Genomic DNA, 17,887 nt, shown 5'->3' with positions numbered 1-17,887 from the left:
TATAGGCGTTTCTTGAACCAGTCGCCCAATCAGCTTTCTTGGGCCTCGGGAACAAAGAACAAGAGTTCCATTTGTTCCTCATTCAAATAAAGGAGAAAGTTTCAGCACACCGGGTCAAAATACCTAGACCTCCATAGGCTAACAGTGTAGATGAAAAATGGACCATTCAGCACTTTGGCTCCTGTTTCTTCTATGCGTAATGTGCCCAGGACATGCTTGGTAAGACACATATACGCACTATTTGCGTCTTTTACGCACGAGTAGACAGGAGATAAAATGATCTCATTCTTTATTATTATTCTTCTTCTCAGGGTGGCAAGCAACTTTCTTATGACGGGACCAAAGGTAAACATTGATTACACTGATTTGATTACTATGAAAGGTTTTAAAACGTAATTCAAACCTAAACGACTATGGTTGCCTCTTCTGCAGGCTTATCTCACCTATGCAGGGAGTGTGCAGGTAGGCACACAGAGTGGGATTGAAGAGTGCAAACACCAGTTTGCGTGGGATAGATGGAACTGTCCGGACAGCGCAACACAGCAGAAGGGACTGAGACGAGGTAGGTTGTGGTTTTAGATACGATTTCGTTCTTCGGTTATGTGCAAAGTTCTATAGGATCAGAGAAACAAAGTTTCAAGAACATCTATCATCCGCATGGAAAACTAAAAACCTTCTACAAGAGTTGACAAGTATGTGAATGCACAGGGCTGCATCAGCACATATTCAAATTAAATTCGTTTTTATACTGTCTAGCAACACCTGGATTGGTGACTCTAAAGGTTTAATTGCTTTGGGGACAATTCAAACTCTCATAAAACAGTTGTTTTGTAAAATGATCAATAAATGCATGGACATACTAATGGATGTTTGACATGTATTTGCCCTATGATGCTGTGCTATAACATATATAAATGATGTGTTTCTCCTCATTTAGCCACTAGAGAGACGTCTTTCGTCCATGCCATCAGTGCAGCAGGGGTCATGTACACTCTGACCAGGAACTGTAGTCTGGGAGACCTGGACGACTGTGGCTGTGATGTTTCACAGAACGGAAAAATTGGTGAAGTTCACAGAAAGAGAGAGAGAGAGAAAAAATAAAACATATTACACATGATGTCATTCTATCTCTAACAAGTTACAAGTTTGTGTTTTTCCAAGGAGCATATAACTTATATCTGACATATAAGTCTTTAAATTTGTAATATATATTCTTACTTTCAGAGGATTTAAGTATGTGACTAATATGTTGTGTGCAGGCGGTCGTGGGTGGTTATGGGGCGGCTGCAGTGATAACGTAGATTTCGGGGAGAGGATCTCCAAACAGTACGTGGACTCACAGGAGACAGGTCAGGACTCCAGGGCTGCTGTCAACCTGCACAACAACGCGGCTGGACGACAGGTAAACTATTTTCAAACCACGCGTATTTATCAGATATCGTTCACTTTCTTAAGTCATAAGCAGTAATCAACTGTCCCATGTTTTCCAAAAGGCCGTGAAGGCAACAATGAAGCGCATCTGCAGATGCCACGGGATGTCCGAGAGCTGCAGCGTCCAAACCTGCTGGACGGCACTGTCCGACTTTAGAGAAATCGGCAACTACTTAAAGATGAAGCACAGCCAAGCGCAGAAACTGGATGTCGACAAGAAGCGCATGAGGGCTGGCAACAGCGCGGACAGCCGCGGTGCCATCGTGGACGCGTTTGGCAGCATTGCGCAGACGGAGCTCATCTACTTGGAAGACTCTCCGGACTACTGCAGGAAGAACACCAGCTTGGGTCTGTACGGCACCGAGGGCCGCGAGTGTCTGCAGCACGGAGAGGGGCTGACCCAGTGGGAGAGGAGGAGCTGCCGCAGGTTGTGTCATGAGTGCGGCCTGCGGGTGGAGGAGAGGCGCACGGAGGTGGTGAGCAGCTGCAACTGCAAATTCCACTGGTGCTGCAAGGTGAACTGTGAGGACTGTTCTCAGGTTCTAGTGAAACATGTGTGCGCCAGGAGGGAAGGTGGAGACGGGCATGGCTTTAGACGGAGACACCGTGGACCCAAATGAGTTCAAATCAATCTGTTCACATGTTTGCACTTTTCATGTCTCCTTGTATAAATGCTAATGTTTCTATTTATGAATATTCTGCTTTGTTTAAATAAAATAAAAATATAAAAATAAAAGCTTTTGAATGCCATATTTTATTTTAGAGGAAACTTAATTATTCTACTTCTCAAATCCCAGGGCCACTTGGTTTTCTGACAAAGCACACAAGTTAGAATAAGAATGAAGTGAATACACTTAACAGAGGATTACATGGATAACACGGTGCAGCTCACACCTTACCAAGGTGTTGATCCAGGCTTGATCCACTACCACTTTGATGTGAATGTGTATTGATTTAATTCAAAGAGCAGAGAGGCTTTGAAAGACAAATTAGGGAAGTATTTCCACCACTAGAAGTAAGGTATTTGGCTTGATAATCCAGGTCACAGCTACCAGTCTTTGTCACATCCCACAGGGGACTTCAACGTATCACAATACATCAAAGCATAAGGGGGGCAAAGGCAGAGATGTTGGCAAAACCACAGCGTTCTTCCCAACAAACTGGCCACACTGGGGTCCAATCACTACATTGTAAATGTGAGAAGGCGGTTATAAATAAGCGTGACTCACATTCCACCTTGAAAGCAAGTTAATTTCTTAACTTATAATTTGCAAGTAATTAGGTCTAAGAGGAGCCTCGTCTCCGCCCACTGGCCTATCTGTGTCTAAAGGAGCCATTCATTTGCTTCCTTCTTCCCTCTTACCCCCTGTATCTCCAAAAATCTTCCTCTCAGCTGGATGTGTCATAAATCTGCCACTGCCTCAGCTAAATGAGTGATGGCATGGATATTACCTTCTTCAGGGGGTCCACGCCTGCGGGGCGGCGGAGGGGGTGGGAGTCTAACAGAAAGGGGGCTGGTTACAGGGCTGTTTGACTATCTTTACAGAGCAGTTAGTGTTGAAGCAGTAAATAAAGAGAAGTGAGAAATTACAGCATGACTTATTACATTGCGAGAACTGTGGCAAGAGAGCCAATGGCGTCTACTTCTCCCATTTCCATCCATGTCTGTCGATAAAAACGTGCCACATCATCTCAGTGACAACCAAAAACATCAAACGTTGGACAAGCTAGCCAAACAGTTACACAATTCCACAAAATAAACTGTTGCTGTGACCTTTCAGAACAAAATCTGGTTCTGCCAAAGGACGGAAAAAAAAAACCTGAATTAATTTCCTAACTGCAAAAGTAACACTCTCACAGAAGCAAAAAAAACAGCCCATCACTTCCCTCCCTTCCTTCCCATTTGTCTGTTTACCTCTGGGGATGTCCTGTATTTCCCATGCTGTCCTGCTGTGCGTTAATGAAGGTTTCGCCCCACTGGAGGCCCTCACCGATCCGCCCCTTATCTCTGCTCTCCGCTGAGGACATTACAGGTTCCATATTGGTTCCATATGATGCTGTTGCTTGGATGCGCTCGACAAGCGTGGCGCCCCGACGCAGACCCTGCGTCTGGTTACTGTCCTTCTTTTTTAATGCAAAGTTGGATTACACCGGAGAGGACTTTTAAGTGCTAAACTGCATTTGTTTAAGTTTGTTGAAGCCTCCAACAAACTCCAGCAAGTCCATTTGTTTCCATTTTAGCATTTAGACACACGAGGCGACCGAGAATCTTTACATACATTAAATGCTTTGTCAAATTAGCATCTCAAATCATGTTGGACTGAATAAAAATATATCCTCTGAACATTCTATCTTACACTGATTTGGTCAAATTTGGCACACTGATTGCTTGATAATTATACAGTATTTTATGCTGCATCCTCAGTGGCAGTTTCATGTCTTTCATGTTTCCTAATCAGGACAGAGAAGGACAACAGGGGAAGGAGGTGGTGATGTCCCACAAGGACCCCCCAGGGGAACTCATGTATTCACCCAGACAGGCTTGGGGGTCTAGAGGTATCTGAGAATGATTGATCACCCCTTCTCCCAGCTGCCCTCCTCTATCACCTGGGTGTGAGATACCAAGAGACCTGACACAGGACGGGCTGCAGCTGGAACACAAGCTCCAATACAGCCTACAATAATGCCATGTTATGAGTGAGAACAAAAAGTATATCTGCGTTTAAACAACACTATGTAGATCGATTCCTATTTAGATTTTACGCTGAAGCCAGATGTTTACATACACTGTATAAAAGGACATAAAACCTTTTTTTTTTTCCGTCACTGTGACATTCAATCAGACTAAACTCTTCCTGTTTCAGGTCAGTTAGGGTTACCTAAATTATATCTATTTGCTAAATGCCAGAATAATGAGATAAGTTTTTGCAGAATGTTTTATTACTTTCTTCAAAGTCAGAAGTTTACATACACTAAGATTACTATGCATTCAAACTTTTTGGGAAAGCCCAGATGATGATGTCATGGCTTTGGAAGCTTTTGATAGGTTAATTGACAACATTTGAGTTAATTGGAGGCACACCTGTGGATGTATTTTAAGGCACACCTCAAACACACTGCTTCCTTTTGTGACAACATGGAAAATCTAAAGAATCAGCCAAGATACCAGGAAGAGAATTGTGGACCTCCACAAGTCTGGATCATCCTTGGGTACAATTTCCAGATGTCTGATGGTCCCCATTCATCTGTTCAAAAAATTAAATGCAAGTATAAACACCACGGGAATGTCCAGCCATCATACCACTCAGGAAGGAGACGGGTTCTGCGTCCCAGAGACCAGAGATGAAGTTTTTTGGTGCGAAATGTGCGAATCAACCCCAGAACAAAAGCACAAGACCTTGTGAAGATGCTGCTGAAGCCAGTAAGAGAGTCATTATCCACAGTGAAACCAGTCCTGTACCAACATGGACTGAAAGGCTACTCAGAGAGGAAGAAGACATTACTCCAAAAGACACATACAAAAGCCAGGTTACAGTTTGCAAAAGCACACAGCACAAAATAGATGGCATCATGAGGAAAGAATATTATGTGGAAATATCGAAGCAACATCTCAAGACATCAGCCAGGAAGTTAAAGCTTGGGCACAAATGAGTTTTAAAAATAGACAATGACCCTAAGCATACTGCCAAATTAGTTACAAAGTGGCTCAAGGACACAAAGTCAGTCTTCTGGAGTGGTCATCACAAAGCTCTGATCTCATTGGACAAAATTCCAGCAAACTATTGAGAGAAGTTTGTGGAAGGAAACCCAAAACGTTTGACCCAAGTCCTAAAAGCAATGCTACCAAATACTAAGGACATGTATGTAAACTTCTGAAAGTAATAAAAAAAATCCTCTCATTATTCTGGCGTTTAGCAAACAGAAAAAGTTTAGTCTGATTTAATGTCATTTTATACAGTGTATGTATACTTCTGGTTTCAACTGTATGTCAACGTTAAAACAGTGTGGTTTGAGCAGCGCAGTTTAGTTAAATATAGCCACATTCAAAACTGACACCCAAACAAAAACAGACTCAACGCAACACACACTATATCTGTAGCAGCACAACTCAGTGTGACAGGAAATCAGCAGCATCCGTGGTTAGAGCTAGACAGTTCTGCAGTGCGTACATGCTGTAATAATAGCTCATCATGAAACCACTGAGACCTTCTACTTCTTTTACACAACAGGTCAGAAGGTGACATTTGCACAATTGATCATTTTAAAAGATAGCTCGAGTATGGTGAGGACCGCTAAATAAACCCTTCATTTCTTTACAGTGGATGTGATATTCACAAGACGCAAGGATGAATTTTACGCAGGTTCCTGCACAGGTAGAGGTGATGGGATGGAGCCCCCACAGTCTTGCTGACTATCTGAAGAAGGTGAGTATTAAAACAAAAAAAGTAGGCAGAGGTTGAAATACTACATTCTAAGATCTTCTGTAATAGCCAAGTAATGTAGCTTGCTGGTAATAAAGTGGCGACTGACAAGATTTTTGCTTGAACTTACTATTATGAAGTAAACATTGATTAAACAATGTAATGGCCAAAATGAATGATGCCGTAGCTATTTAGAATGGTTCTGTAGAAATCAGGCTTTGATTTTGCAGTTCTGTTGCCACTGGGTCTGACAGAAAACATAAGACTTGATTTACAGTTAAAAAAACAACCGTAGTAACGATGTAAACTCAGCATGCTAGTAAGCTATCAGAGTGTCTATTTCAAAGTAGGGCTCTTGCAGTTGTTTCTTGCTTTGGACAGTCAGCAGGCTGTTAGCGGCAGCCATGTTCTTATTTTCAAAGCAGTGGTGCTCGTTTTGTGTCCTGTGTTGTTTGTCGTTTTTAAGGCTCTGAGGATAGCAAAATTGCAATCCAGTCTTTGTGGCAGCAGCGCCAACAGCAATAGCACTTGGACATGCTGGCTGGTTAGGATGGGGAGTTGAAAAGTTCCCTGTTGCTATTATCTGACATGTAGCACGTTAAAGCATCTTAAAGGAGCTATGAAAACAACATAATGTCCTCAGCTTACAATATTACCATCAAAACTAGAAGCAACATTTTAGTGCAAGATGTATTTTGTTTTTGCATTTTTATCTATTTGCCAAAATTATTGTTGGTCACAATTTCATGCATAATACCATATTTCATAACATTACATCTAAGAAGTGGCACTGCTTTGTTATGTTCAGACCACTTTATAACTCCAAACACATTGTAAAAGTTAATTTTCCTGACATCTGTTTTCATATATTATTTCAGCTTAAGTTATCAGGCTGTGACAAACTAGTGATGAAGTACGGCATAACTGGAGCACAGTTCATGGTAAGTGTGTGTAACCCTCTTTCAGCTTTCACTGTTTTAAAATGCTCTGATTTTCAAATTTTTATAAGATTTTATTCTCTATCATCTAGCAAATGACGGAGTACGAACTTCAAGTGTTTCCCAGCCACCATGTCCCGTGAGTCTAACTGAAGATATATTTATTTAACTGAAAGTGTTGACAAATGAGTGGTGATTTTGACTACAACTGAGAGTACCAGTAACGAGAACCACTGAAATACTGAATATATCTGTGATATTTTCCTGATGATTTAGTGTTCTGTCTTTACAGAATAATTATTAAGATCCAAAATGAAATCAACAACGGGAAGCAGAAGAAGTAAGAAAACTAATTTTACTTTATAAATTAAGCTCAATCTGTGATGAAACAAACAATAATGCAAAACTTTCTTATCTGTTTTTTGTGCAGATCAAAGGCACGGAAGTCTCCAAAACAAGGTAGAGGACACTTCAGGCTAACTCTTTCCCTAATGTTATTAAGCAATCTGACCTGAGGCCTGATAGTGTTCCTTTTACAATTTACTTTCCAGCAGTATTTGTACAGGAGGAAGAAGTTTGGGACTCTGATGAGTTTGTAAGTTTTGTAAATTTTGTCACTATTTTATCTCAAACAGGGTCAAAGAATTTTATTCTACGTTGTAATGTCACTTAATATGTAACACATAACAAAGGAACAAAATCTGCCTTTGTGACCTGCATTGTACTCATGCACAACATCTGTTTGGGCTGTGATCAGGACAATGACAGTGATAATGAGTATGAGGGTCCAGACCAGGAGGCTGGACAAGACAACTACATCTGTGCTGTGTCTGAGCTCCAAATAGCTGAGCAACAACACGGCCATGAGACACATGAAGTCAACCGCAGGCTGCCTGCTGCTGCAGAAACAACAAAGCCACCTCGACCCCCAAGAGGGCCTAATCTTCCTGACAGTCGCAGAGGTAATGGCGAGCAGCTCTGACAAAGGCGCAGTGCATGACGAAATGCAGTTACAAGTGAAAACATGTATGTGCTTTAAAATCAGAATTGGTGCTCATCTTTCCTGCGCGCATAACTAAAGAAATGTGTTTAGATCCTGTTTTTGAACAACCGCCTGCTGAAAGAACATCAAAACGTCCACACCCTCAGCCCCTAAAAATGAACCATACCCCTCAAAGACCTCCCAAAGCACCAGGTGATTGTACACTTACTCCACAAGCACTTGATTTATCAGTTACAATGCAGATTTTTTTTTTTATTTAACTCTTGTGTAAACTTATTTTTCCCCCCATTCTTATCGCCAGCCAGTCAATCCAGTCGACCTATAGACAGGAGCAAAAAGCCAGGAAAACCTCTCCCATCCCCGAGAGGTATTGCAAATTCAGTATGTGGTGTATATTATGTGATGGTTTGACATGATATAGCTCAACAGAAAAATGCTTTCATTTTGGCACAATGTTAACAATTTATATTTCATACCAAATAATGTCCACAAGAGGGCAGTGCTGTCAAGATTCCTGGCTCATCTAGTGGCAAGCACCATCAACCAAGGCCCCCTAAGCCTCTGGATAAGTCCAACAGGTAGGAAAACCTAAACAGTTTGAGTCAAGCCATCTCTTGACCCTTGGCAATGCGATTAATTGATCTTTTTCACCTATTCTGCATTTAGTCTCTCCCCTCCCAGGGCACGAGAACTCATTCCAGTTCCTCCAGAGCCTACACATGCCGGACAGAGGAGAACTTCAATACCAGAGACTCCAAAGAAGGTTAAAATACAATTCGAAGTTGCAATGAAGACACAGGTTCCACACATAGTAATTAGAGGACAAACACAACAGTGCAGTTAGGTGGAAGGCCATGTGTTTAATGAAACACCATTAACACTTTCAGAGGGGAAACAGCAGATGGCGATGTTGTAAAAAGAACCCAACAACAGGAACTCACATATGTTATGAAAAGTAAAACTGCTTTTTAATAACTAGGCTCACTAATCAGGATTTTCAGGCTATTTAGGAAACACCTCTGACACTGCAACAGAAAACAAGCAGCAATCATTGAATTATTCCCTTACTTTGGCCATTCTATCATAGTCCATCCAGGATTTGGATCGCAGCTGGTATGGCGGGAAGGTGACCAGACATCAAGCTGAAGTTGTTCTGAGAGATGTCAACAAGGTTTGATGCTGCTTTCTCACGTTTCCATAAATCTCAGCCTTCCCCTTCTGGAGAAGACATACACACAAACACACACATTAACGTGCAACCAAAACGTTGCAGAATTCCAATAATGCCAGTGGGTGAATGGGTTTGTGTGTGTGTGGTTTTGTGCATTTATGTGTCTTCAAGGATGGGGCATTTGTGGTGAGGGACAGCACCAAAGGCTTCGTTGAGCACCCCTACACCCTGATGCTGCTGAACCAAGGCAAGGTTTACAACATTAAGATCCGTAACCAAGGCAACTCATACTGCCTCGGCAACGGCGTCAACAACACAAAGGTAAACCAAAAATGATGATACCATTATCTGCAACGTTATAACGAAAGGATGAAGTCAGTGTGCTCGCTCAGAGTAAACTGAAAAGTTCACATCTTGCGGCACGCCTCGGGGAATGTTTGATGCTGACTTGTGCTGCTCTGCGTCATTAGGTCCCTGTCATCTTTTGTGTGTGCTGTTGTGCTGTAGAGTTTCCCCGGGGTGAAGGAGATGATTACCCATCACACACACAGCCCGCTGCTGCTCGTTGTTGCCCCAGATCAGAGTTCTGAAGAGCAAGTCCAATGCTGCCTGCTGCACCCCGCAGGACTCTGACCAGCAGCAACGCCAAGCTAAATGTGGGTGTTTATGCCATCTACGTGTCCATATATGCTAATTTGTGTGTGCGTGTACGTGTGGCTTGTTCAGAAAATTTTAGGAACATCTAAACAAATGCCACGATCTCAAAAGGTCAGTGTTATGTAATTCTATTTTTTTGTGACATTCACTTATATTTTTAGTAAGCCGAATGAGAGGAAAAGAATATTTTTTACATGGCTGATGGTCTGCATGTTTTGCTAAACTGTGCATTCATGATACACAGCATTACCTTTGTTCTTCACAGCTCAGTTTCAGGTCGAGCTGGGGGGCTGCTGCTTCACTGCCTCTTCGATTTTGAGAAACGCCAGCTTGTCAGGGTGGCCAACACAAACGATCAGATCGCATTGTCTCAGATTGGTTCGCACTGCCAGCAGAAAGCAAATATCTTGTTTCCCAACTGCCTCAGGTCTACACCAAGTACTACTGCACTTAAAACCAAACAGCCTTAATAAAAAAAAATGTAACAACAAGGACTCTGTATTTTCTCCTGTTGTTTCAAACTGTGCTCGCATTTCACTGAGAATGATAGTAAGTTATTTTTCTGTATCCCGATTTCATAATACAAACAAATCCACACTGGAAAAGTGACAAACTTACATAAAGATGTCAGCACGTATACTGATTTTGGCACATTTGAGAGTGGTTTTGATAGACACTATTGTCCTAAAATGCTCTACACAACAAGCAGGAAACATTACAACAATTTGGGGAAAAGGGTTCTTGGAAAAACACATTTGAGCATGAGTCTTGGTCACAATGTTTTAAGTTTGCTAACTTGAAAGTAGCACCCTCTTTTAAAACTCAGTCACATTGACAAGGGCACATTTTGTTTGACTTTTGGTTCATACAAAATGGTGAAGTATGTTTGTAGTTGTACTTTTGCGTGCCACAACACTGCTATTTTAAGACGAGACATAGAATGAGGTGTTACTGTGTCACAAATCATTCCATCTACAAAGTTTAGATGTATAAAAAAGCTCAAATGTCCGTTTCCAGGCTTTGAGCCGTTTAACTGAGTAAATAGTTATAATCGAAGGAGACAAGTAAGTAGAATACTCCGACTGCCTCTTTGCCCACAACTGTCCCCTCTGGCAAAAAAACGTAGTTGCAACATCATGTCTGACATCAGATGGCCTGATGGACAAACATGTGTGAAATCCTTCAGTTACTCCTATCTATCCATCAGCAGAGCACAATCTGACAGACATCACGTAGCATCATGCAACTCTGGACAGCTGTCATCTACAAGCAAGGCTAAGCTGGTGTATAATAATCCAATTTTAGCTATCCCATTTCAGATCTAAGAAAGCAGTTTCATCATGCGCTTTGCATAATTGCAAATCAATCAAGAAGCACCTTGCTGGCATAAATGATGCTTTTTGACATTTTGGAGGTGTACAATGAGAAGACAGAGAAACATACCTGCCAGTTGATCCATGCAGTTAGACAACGAGTCCAGCTCTCTCAGTATGTTTTCCAGAGTAATGCCAGCAGTGGAAGTAGCTTGTTGTGCACCTTTCCCTGTGTTGTCCATCTGAAAAATGATAACATACAACAAAACATTATTATATGCTATACACAAACTGTAATCTGTAATGCTGTCATTATATTACAACTAAAAAAAAACAAAGAGGTTAGATGCAACACACGTAAGTCTGTTTTTTCTATTTAAAAAGAAAAACAGAACACATTCTTATTTCAATTCATTTATTCAATTCAACAGGCTAAAGACAGCAAAACACTTCCATACCTAAAAAAACAACAACTGCAGGACATGCAAACACCAAGTGATACCCATCACTAATCATTAAAACACCCTGTTTTACTGCAAAGACTAAAACAAAAGCAAGTGAGCAAAAACAGTGCTGCAGCAACTGCAAAATTAACTTGAACACAGTGCAGCCACAGCCTAATTTAACACCTCTTAATCTACAGTTGTGAACGGAAAACTTTGATAATGAACATCACATTTGAGCAGGTGCAGTGGCAGCAGACTCAGGACGTTTTGTCTGGCTCTGGCTCTGGCTCCGGCTCTGGCTCCTCGTCTGGGTCTCCCCAGACGGCAGCTGTGCATCTTTGATAAGCTTCTTCCAGTTTCAGCATAGCGTCCGCTAGCTCGGGGCTGGTCTGCAGCGCTACCATGTCATAAGCCATCCAGGTGAGCTGCACTACAGGTGGACAGAAAAGAGGAGGATGGCAGTGCTCTTTTCAAATACTTCTGTTCGTAACCACACTCCGAACCCAAAGTTGTCTGTACTCATTTGTTGTGACGTGACATGAAGCACGTTTCACATCGAGCCACATTAAAACAAGACAAAATTTCATACCTGACGTATTTTCAGCGTCTTCAATCATTCTCTCCAAATCCTTATTCAGTTCCAACAAGTCGTCGTCGTCGTCGTTGCTGTTCCGTGGAAGCTCGTGAAGCGAAGATGAATCGGCCATCTAAAATCTTTTACCACCTGCTAACGCTAACAAGCCTCCTTGACGTTAGCTTGTCATGACAACACAGATAACCGTTAGTTAGCTTGCGACGCTATTAGCACGGTCATCCTGTAAAAGTTAGCAAACGTAGCCTCGTCTAAAATGAATATTGTGATTCGTTAGTAATATGTCAAGAGGTAAAACTGCATTTACAGTTACTAACTGGACTTTAAGTCGACGCAATGTGTGGTTAAGAGGTTTTTTTTTCACCTTTAAAAACGTTTAAAAAACTTAGGACATGAACGTACCTTCAGAACGCTGTTCTGACGCTCTGGCAATTTACCAAGTTCTCGCGTAGTTTGAGAAAGAAAATAAACGTGAACGCGAAAAAGTTGGACAAAACTTCGAGAACTTCTCAGAGTAAGTTTATCACTGTTATTCCATAGATCTATTTTGGCATCATAAAATGTTATTATATGTAGGTAGGACTGTGTATATAAAAAATTTAAACAATATTTAAATTGTAACTTTGACCAGTTTGGACAACATGTAAAAGTGGGGAAGAGGATTAGCTTACATAGCCTTTATGAAAATTAAATAGTTTCAGTCCCCTACAGTTACAAGGGCTAAATTTTAATTTGCCAGTATCACTATTTTAAGCCATGTTCTGCAATATTGCTGCCACTTTTCTTACCTGTTTTTTAAGGACTACCACTGGTATTGTGTTGTTTTAGCAGAATTTTCAGATAAAAAGGGGGTGAAAAAGACTGAAGTGTAATATCAAATGTTAATTATATCCAAAACAAATCAGAAAACAGCACCAATGTGTCCACAAATTGTCTCTTCTGTTACTGTAGAGGATTGTTTGTTTTCATTATTACATATATGTTCATTAAAGCAGAAGAAGCGTGCAGGTGTCAAACATAATTTTTGAATCTAAATAGTCCAAACAAATGTATATATACATATATTTTTTTCCAGTCTGTTTAACTTTGTTTTCATAATTGCCATTACAAAATCACATGTGACTCAACTCAATCAATGCTGGACTCACAGCTTGAGTGGAAAATTATTTAATTGACAGAAGAAAACACCCTGGAGGGACTAAACTAGCTGACAGCAGGAGAAAAAAAAAAGAAAGCAGGAACAGACTACTCACCTGAGAAAACAACCAATCACACGAGACTGTGGGCGTTTCCAGGGGGAAAGATAAAGCAGGTATGACAGGTGACATCTTGACATTTTGCAAGGGCAAACAGACAAGAAAAGAGTGGAGAAGAGTACAATTAGAAACTTAGAAACAATCAGTTGGTTGAGCTCCCATTCAAACACCTGCACAGGAGGGAACAAGACAGAAGACTTCAGGGAGCCAACAAAACCTCTTTGAGAAGACTTTGACCCAGAGACGAAGGACATCCAAAGGCAAAGGGTCAAGAAGCGGCTGAGAGGTGAGAAGAAACTAGAGGATGTCTTCATTTGAGGCCCAGGGTCAGTCTCCTCCTCGGTGTGGCCCACAGTTTCCCAGCCTCGGCCAGGAGCCCCCAGAACTCAGCATGTACGGTGACTGTTACTATCCTCCTCCCTCGCTGCCGAGTCCTCAGCGCACCACTCCAACCTCCTACGACCTGAGCGACTACACCACCTCCTCCCCAAACCCTTACCTCTGGTTTAACGGCTCTGGGATCAACACGCCGCCGTACCTGGCCACCACCGGCCCGCCTGGTAATCCCGGCCCGCCCTTTGTCCCTCAGCACTACGGCATGCAGAGGCCTTACCTGGGTCCAGCTGGAGCCGGGGGTCCAGGAGGGGAACTGAGCTGGTTCTCTCTGCCCTCCCAAGAAGACCTGATGAAGCTGGTCAGGCCCCCTTACTCCTACTCGGCTCTCATCGCCATGGCCATCCACGGAGCACCGGACAGGAGGCTGACATTGAGCCAAATTTACCAGTACGTCGCTGATAATTTCCCTTTCTACAACAAGAGCAAAGCTGGCTGGCAGAATTCCATCAGACACAACCTGTCACTTAATGACTGCTTCAAAAAAGTACCAAGAGATGAGGATGATCCAGGTAAAAAACATTTTCATCATTTTTGTGTTTAAGGCTTTAAATGTTCTTCTCTTATGTGAGTAGTTAAATAACCTGACACATTTTCAAATCTCTCTGATATCACAGGTAAGGGCAACTACTGGACTCTTGATCCAAACTGTGAAAAAATGTTTGACAACGGAAACTTCCGTCGCAAAAGGAAGAGGAAGTCCGATTCCCTCTCCAGTGGCGATGGCGGTTCAGGGGCACCAGAGTCAGGTGACAGCGAGAGGGGCAGCCCCAAACACTCGGGCAACTCTGCCCTGAACATCTCCCCCACACCGGACCGGATTCCCTCCCCGTCGTTGTCAGGTCCCGCTCCGTGCCTGAGCAGCTTCTTGTCCGAGATGTCTGGAGTGTCTGCAGGAGGATCGAATGAAGTGGGAGGCGATGGGTTGAGCAGGCCGCTGCAGATCAACCTTAATTTAGATGGGCCTCATAGATCCACGCAGCCAGGAAGCTTTAGCAGCTACTCCCCCAACTCCGGTGGCCCGGAGTGGGTACCGCAAGTGCCACCTCCCCCTGGGCTCTCCTCCTCACCCACCCACTCCTCCTTAGGTTACACCAGCCCCATCCTCAGCCAGTACAGCGGCTCCAGCGGGCATTTCTACCCCACGCTGGGCTCGACAGGGATCATCTATCATCGCGAGGGCACAGAGGTTTAATAAGACATTAAAGGAGGGAAAGTTGTGTTTGAAAAGACTCTTGACAGGGAATTTCACCTGTCTGTGGTTTAAGAGATATTCTGTTATGACACACACACACACACAAAAGGCAGGCATGTTTGCGCTGACTGAGACAGTTGCGATCACCATAGCGTGTGACAGCAGAGTAGAAAAGCTTTGATTCCCACAGGAACAGCTGAGTCAGCTGCAGCCGACTACGTTTGCCATTCCATGAAACCGTAGTCAGCCTCGCTATCAGATCCTCAGTCAGCTTTTATTCAAACTAAAGGTAGTCCCTATCAGATCTGACTCATTATTAACCGATCCTAGATCTGATGTGCTGACATCAGGCCATTCCACACCGCTATCTGTGATTCTTTGATGGTATCACAACGCTTACAACGCTCAGACAGCACATTTAGAGGAGTAGTTAAATTACACCGTTGTCTACAAAGCGTGTGTTGTCACTGCTGTAAAAGATCAAGAGCAAGTATAAAGTATGGACTTTCTGTTTTTGTTTGTTTGTTTTTTAACAATCTGATTAATTTACAGTCTTGAAGTGTGATATACATTTGCTAATTGTACTTTGTAAATATGTTCATGTGTTGTGTAATGTTATACATGTCGATTGTTGGTTTCTCGGTTCAACTTTTATTGTACAAAATGGATTCGTAATGTACGGCATATGCTACGTGTTGTGTTTTTGATATGAATAAAAGGTTTTAGAGTTACACTTGCATACGGCGTATTATTTTCATAAAGATGAATGAATGGTAGACCCCCTAAACTCGAACAAAACACCAAGATCAACAAGAGCAAGACAATAAGCACCTACTGACAGAAAACAGTCCTGTCAGAAAAGCGATGACCAGCAGTGTGGAACCTGCATGTCTGCGTAACCTGATCTTTGTGTGATGGATAGTTAACTGATTCTCCTAAACGGTGAAAATCCACATTCCCATGCTGTCCCTCTTCTCTACGCTAAACACCGAAATCCCTCCCTGCGACACACACCGTCCGACACGCAGATACTGCTGACTGGATGTAAGCACTTTTATTAGGGCAAAGGGGAGCAACTGTAAAAAGGCAAGAAAAGGTGCTGATGGTGTGAAATAACCGCTGAATGAAAAAAGTCACAGTTAACAACGTGTTCATTCATAACTGCTGGGTGACTTTTACTACTGTGAAGTTTTTTTTCAAATTCACACCGGTAATAATTTTGAACTGGCTATATTAGGCAGAGTTAATTTTATTGTCAGTTACAGAGAAACAGGTTTTTGTTGTACGGGGAACAGCATAGTTTGCTTTTTTTCTGTGACTGCCATTCATACAGAATTACTTTAGAAAGGGAACAGCATAGACACTAGGATGTGGTATGAATAGAAGAAAAAATCTAGGGTAATATGAAAAATTATTTGATTTAACAATAAAACTTATATAGATCACAAAGCTGCAGTAAAATCAAACGCGCAACTTTAATGTGTATTTGTAAAGCCAGATATCTGAGAAATTGGTAATATGCAGCTTTCTGTTATACATCTTGAAACTGCACTTGTAATCCCCATAGTGATATAATATCCACACCTGAACTGCATCACTGTACAACTTCAACACAATCATCATCTAACCAAACTGTAACCGCTATTTTCTATTCTGTGTAAATAACACATATAGACTGTGAATAAAATAATTTGCAATTAAATCTACTTTGTTCAATGATTTATCCGCTCATATGCTATTTAAATAAATATAAACCCTTTGATCGATGTCACCCTGAGGCCTTTATTTACCCTGAAACACAGGCAGCATGACAGCCATTTACACTAAACACAAAAAAACCAGCAGAGGAGCGCATACGCTTCAACCCCATATCAAGTGGAATTTAACATCCTGGCACAAATAACAAAGTGTATTAGTGGCAAGAGGTCAGCCTGTCAGAATTTGCATAACTGATTTAAAACAAGATGATGTGGCTGCATTTAGATGGATCATAAAGTCATGCTTTATTAGTTGTGTCAGACTTGCGAGCATATCTGATTTAACTGTGTGAAGCGTCCTGTCTCACGCTGTGCCTTAAAGTACATAACCCACCCAGGGGGTCATTCATATGCAAATATAATACCTTTTCCTGTAGATATCGAGCTTTCAGAGTGCATGAGAAGATTGTAAAGAAGGCAGAATGAAAAATGAGGGAGATAAGTAGAGAGAAAAGGGGGATAGAGGAGGCAAAGTACAGTAAATATCAAAAATAACGCTGTCCCAACATGTTGCACTGCCACTCCAAATCGTCTTGGCACTTTGAGTAGTTTACGCAGCCAATTAGCTTGGTGTTTTTTCTCCGTATCTTGTTCAGACTTTGCGCTGGCAGGTGAGAGACTTATCATCAGAAATAGAGGAGGCCTCCTGTCTGGCCGATCCAGCGTGAGCTCCCCTTCAGTGTATCTGCCAACAGAAACACTATAGGGCTTTTGTCTCCGAGACTTCATTAACAGCAGACATCTACCTTCTGCTGTCTTATTCAGACAGTTTCAAACCGATGCAAATTTGTAACTGTTAATCACACCGTGGATGGGGATGACAAGTTCAGCGAGAGAATGTGGCGTTCTAGATGGAGCTTCCCTGATAAGAAACGGTAAAACCTGAGGGATTTACCTCACAGACTACCTGACACCAGAGTCAATGTGCTTTTACCGAAACTCATAACACAATATCTTCTCGGAACTTCCCTCGACTGTTTGTCTGTTTCACGATTGGTACTGAATATTTTCTTTATGTGGACAGTTACCTTAATTTGCAGATTACACACTTGACATAACATCCAATTATTGTGCTTTTTTTTCCTTCTGGCATTTTTTTTTTCTTCACACTACAGGGCTGAACTTTAGCTTGTGTAAAACATGCAGCAGCAGCTGCTCCGTCTTCCCCACAGTGCAAACATTTTGAAAAAGATGATTATGATGCAAAATTAAGCTGACAGGGAATTCTAGTGAAATGTAATCTATCGTGGGACACGCTAGCTTCTGAATGATTCAGGGATGCCCGGCACAACATCCATCAATCATATGCTACTG

The 17,887-nt window shown here is 42.1% G+C and overlaps 3 protein-coding genes across 4 annotated transcripts; all 3 read left to right on the top strand.

Moving 5' to 3' along the window:
• The first annotated feature begins 157 nt into the window (after positions 1-157).
• LOC103355704 (protein Wnt-8-like) lies at positions 158-2,051 on the top strand. Its single transcript, XM_008279593.1, has 6 exons — positions 158-219; positions 312-345; positions 433-562; positions 938-1,063; positions 1,260-1,402; positions 1,494-2,051. The coding sequence occupies exons 1-6, from the start codon at positions 158-160 to the stop codon at positions 2,049-2,051; spliced, it is 1,053 nt and encodes a 350-aa protein (XP_008277815.1).
• A 3,559-nt stretch (positions 2,052-5,610) lies between these two features.
• Positions 5,611-10,095, top strand: lcp2b (lymphocyte cytosolic protein 2b). Of its 2 annotated transcripts, none has more exons than XM_008279592.1 (16): positions 5,611-5,660; positions 5,751-5,855; positions 6,731-6,793; positions 6,883-6,929; positions 7,083-7,130; positions 7,221-7,249; positions 7,345-7,385; positions 7,548-7,752; positions 7,884-7,985; positions 8,095-8,160; positions 8,287-8,371; positions 8,460-8,556; positions 8,881-8,964; positions 9,136-9,285; positions 9,472-9,620; positions 9,887-10,095. In XM_008279592.1, the coding sequence occupies exons 2-15, from the start codon at positions 5,778-5,780 to the stop codon at positions 9,595-9,597; spliced, it is 1,221 nt and encodes a 406-aa protein (XP_008277814.1). In that variant the 5' UTR covers positions 5,611-5,660; positions 5,751-5,777; the 3' UTR covers positions 9,598-9,620; positions 9,887-10,095. The 2 variants fall into 2 exon arrangements, with proteins under 2 accessions (XP_008277814.1, XP_008277813.1); XM_008279591.1 differs by having other exon boundaries at positions 7,342-7,385.
• Positions 10,096-13,305: 3,210 nt separating this feature from the next.
• foxi3b (forkhead box I3b) lies at positions 13,306-15,547 on the top strand. The gene is made up of 2 exons (XM_008279590.1): positions 13,306-14,133; positions 14,239-15,547. Exons 1-2 carry the CDS (start codon positions 13,533-13,535, stop codon positions 14,814-14,816), a joined length of 1,179 nt encoding a protein of 392 aa, XP_008277812.1. The 5' UTR covers positions 13,306-13,532; the 3' UTR covers positions 14,817-15,547.
• The last annotated feature ends 2,340 nt before the right edge of the window (positions 15,548-17,887 follow it).

Source organism: Stegastes partitus, unplaced genomic scaffold (genome assembly GCF_000690725.1).
Source record: "Stegastes partitus isolate 25-593 unplaced genomic scaffold, Stegastes_partitus-1.0.2 Scaffold164, whole genome shotgun sequence".
Classification (NCBI taxonomy): domain Eukaryota; kingdom Metazoa; phylum Chordata; class Actinopteri; family Pomacentridae; genus Stegastes; species Stegastes partitus.
The sequence above is the reverse complement of the archived record's forward strand: the minus strand, read 5'-3'. Positions and strand labels throughout refer to the sequence as shown.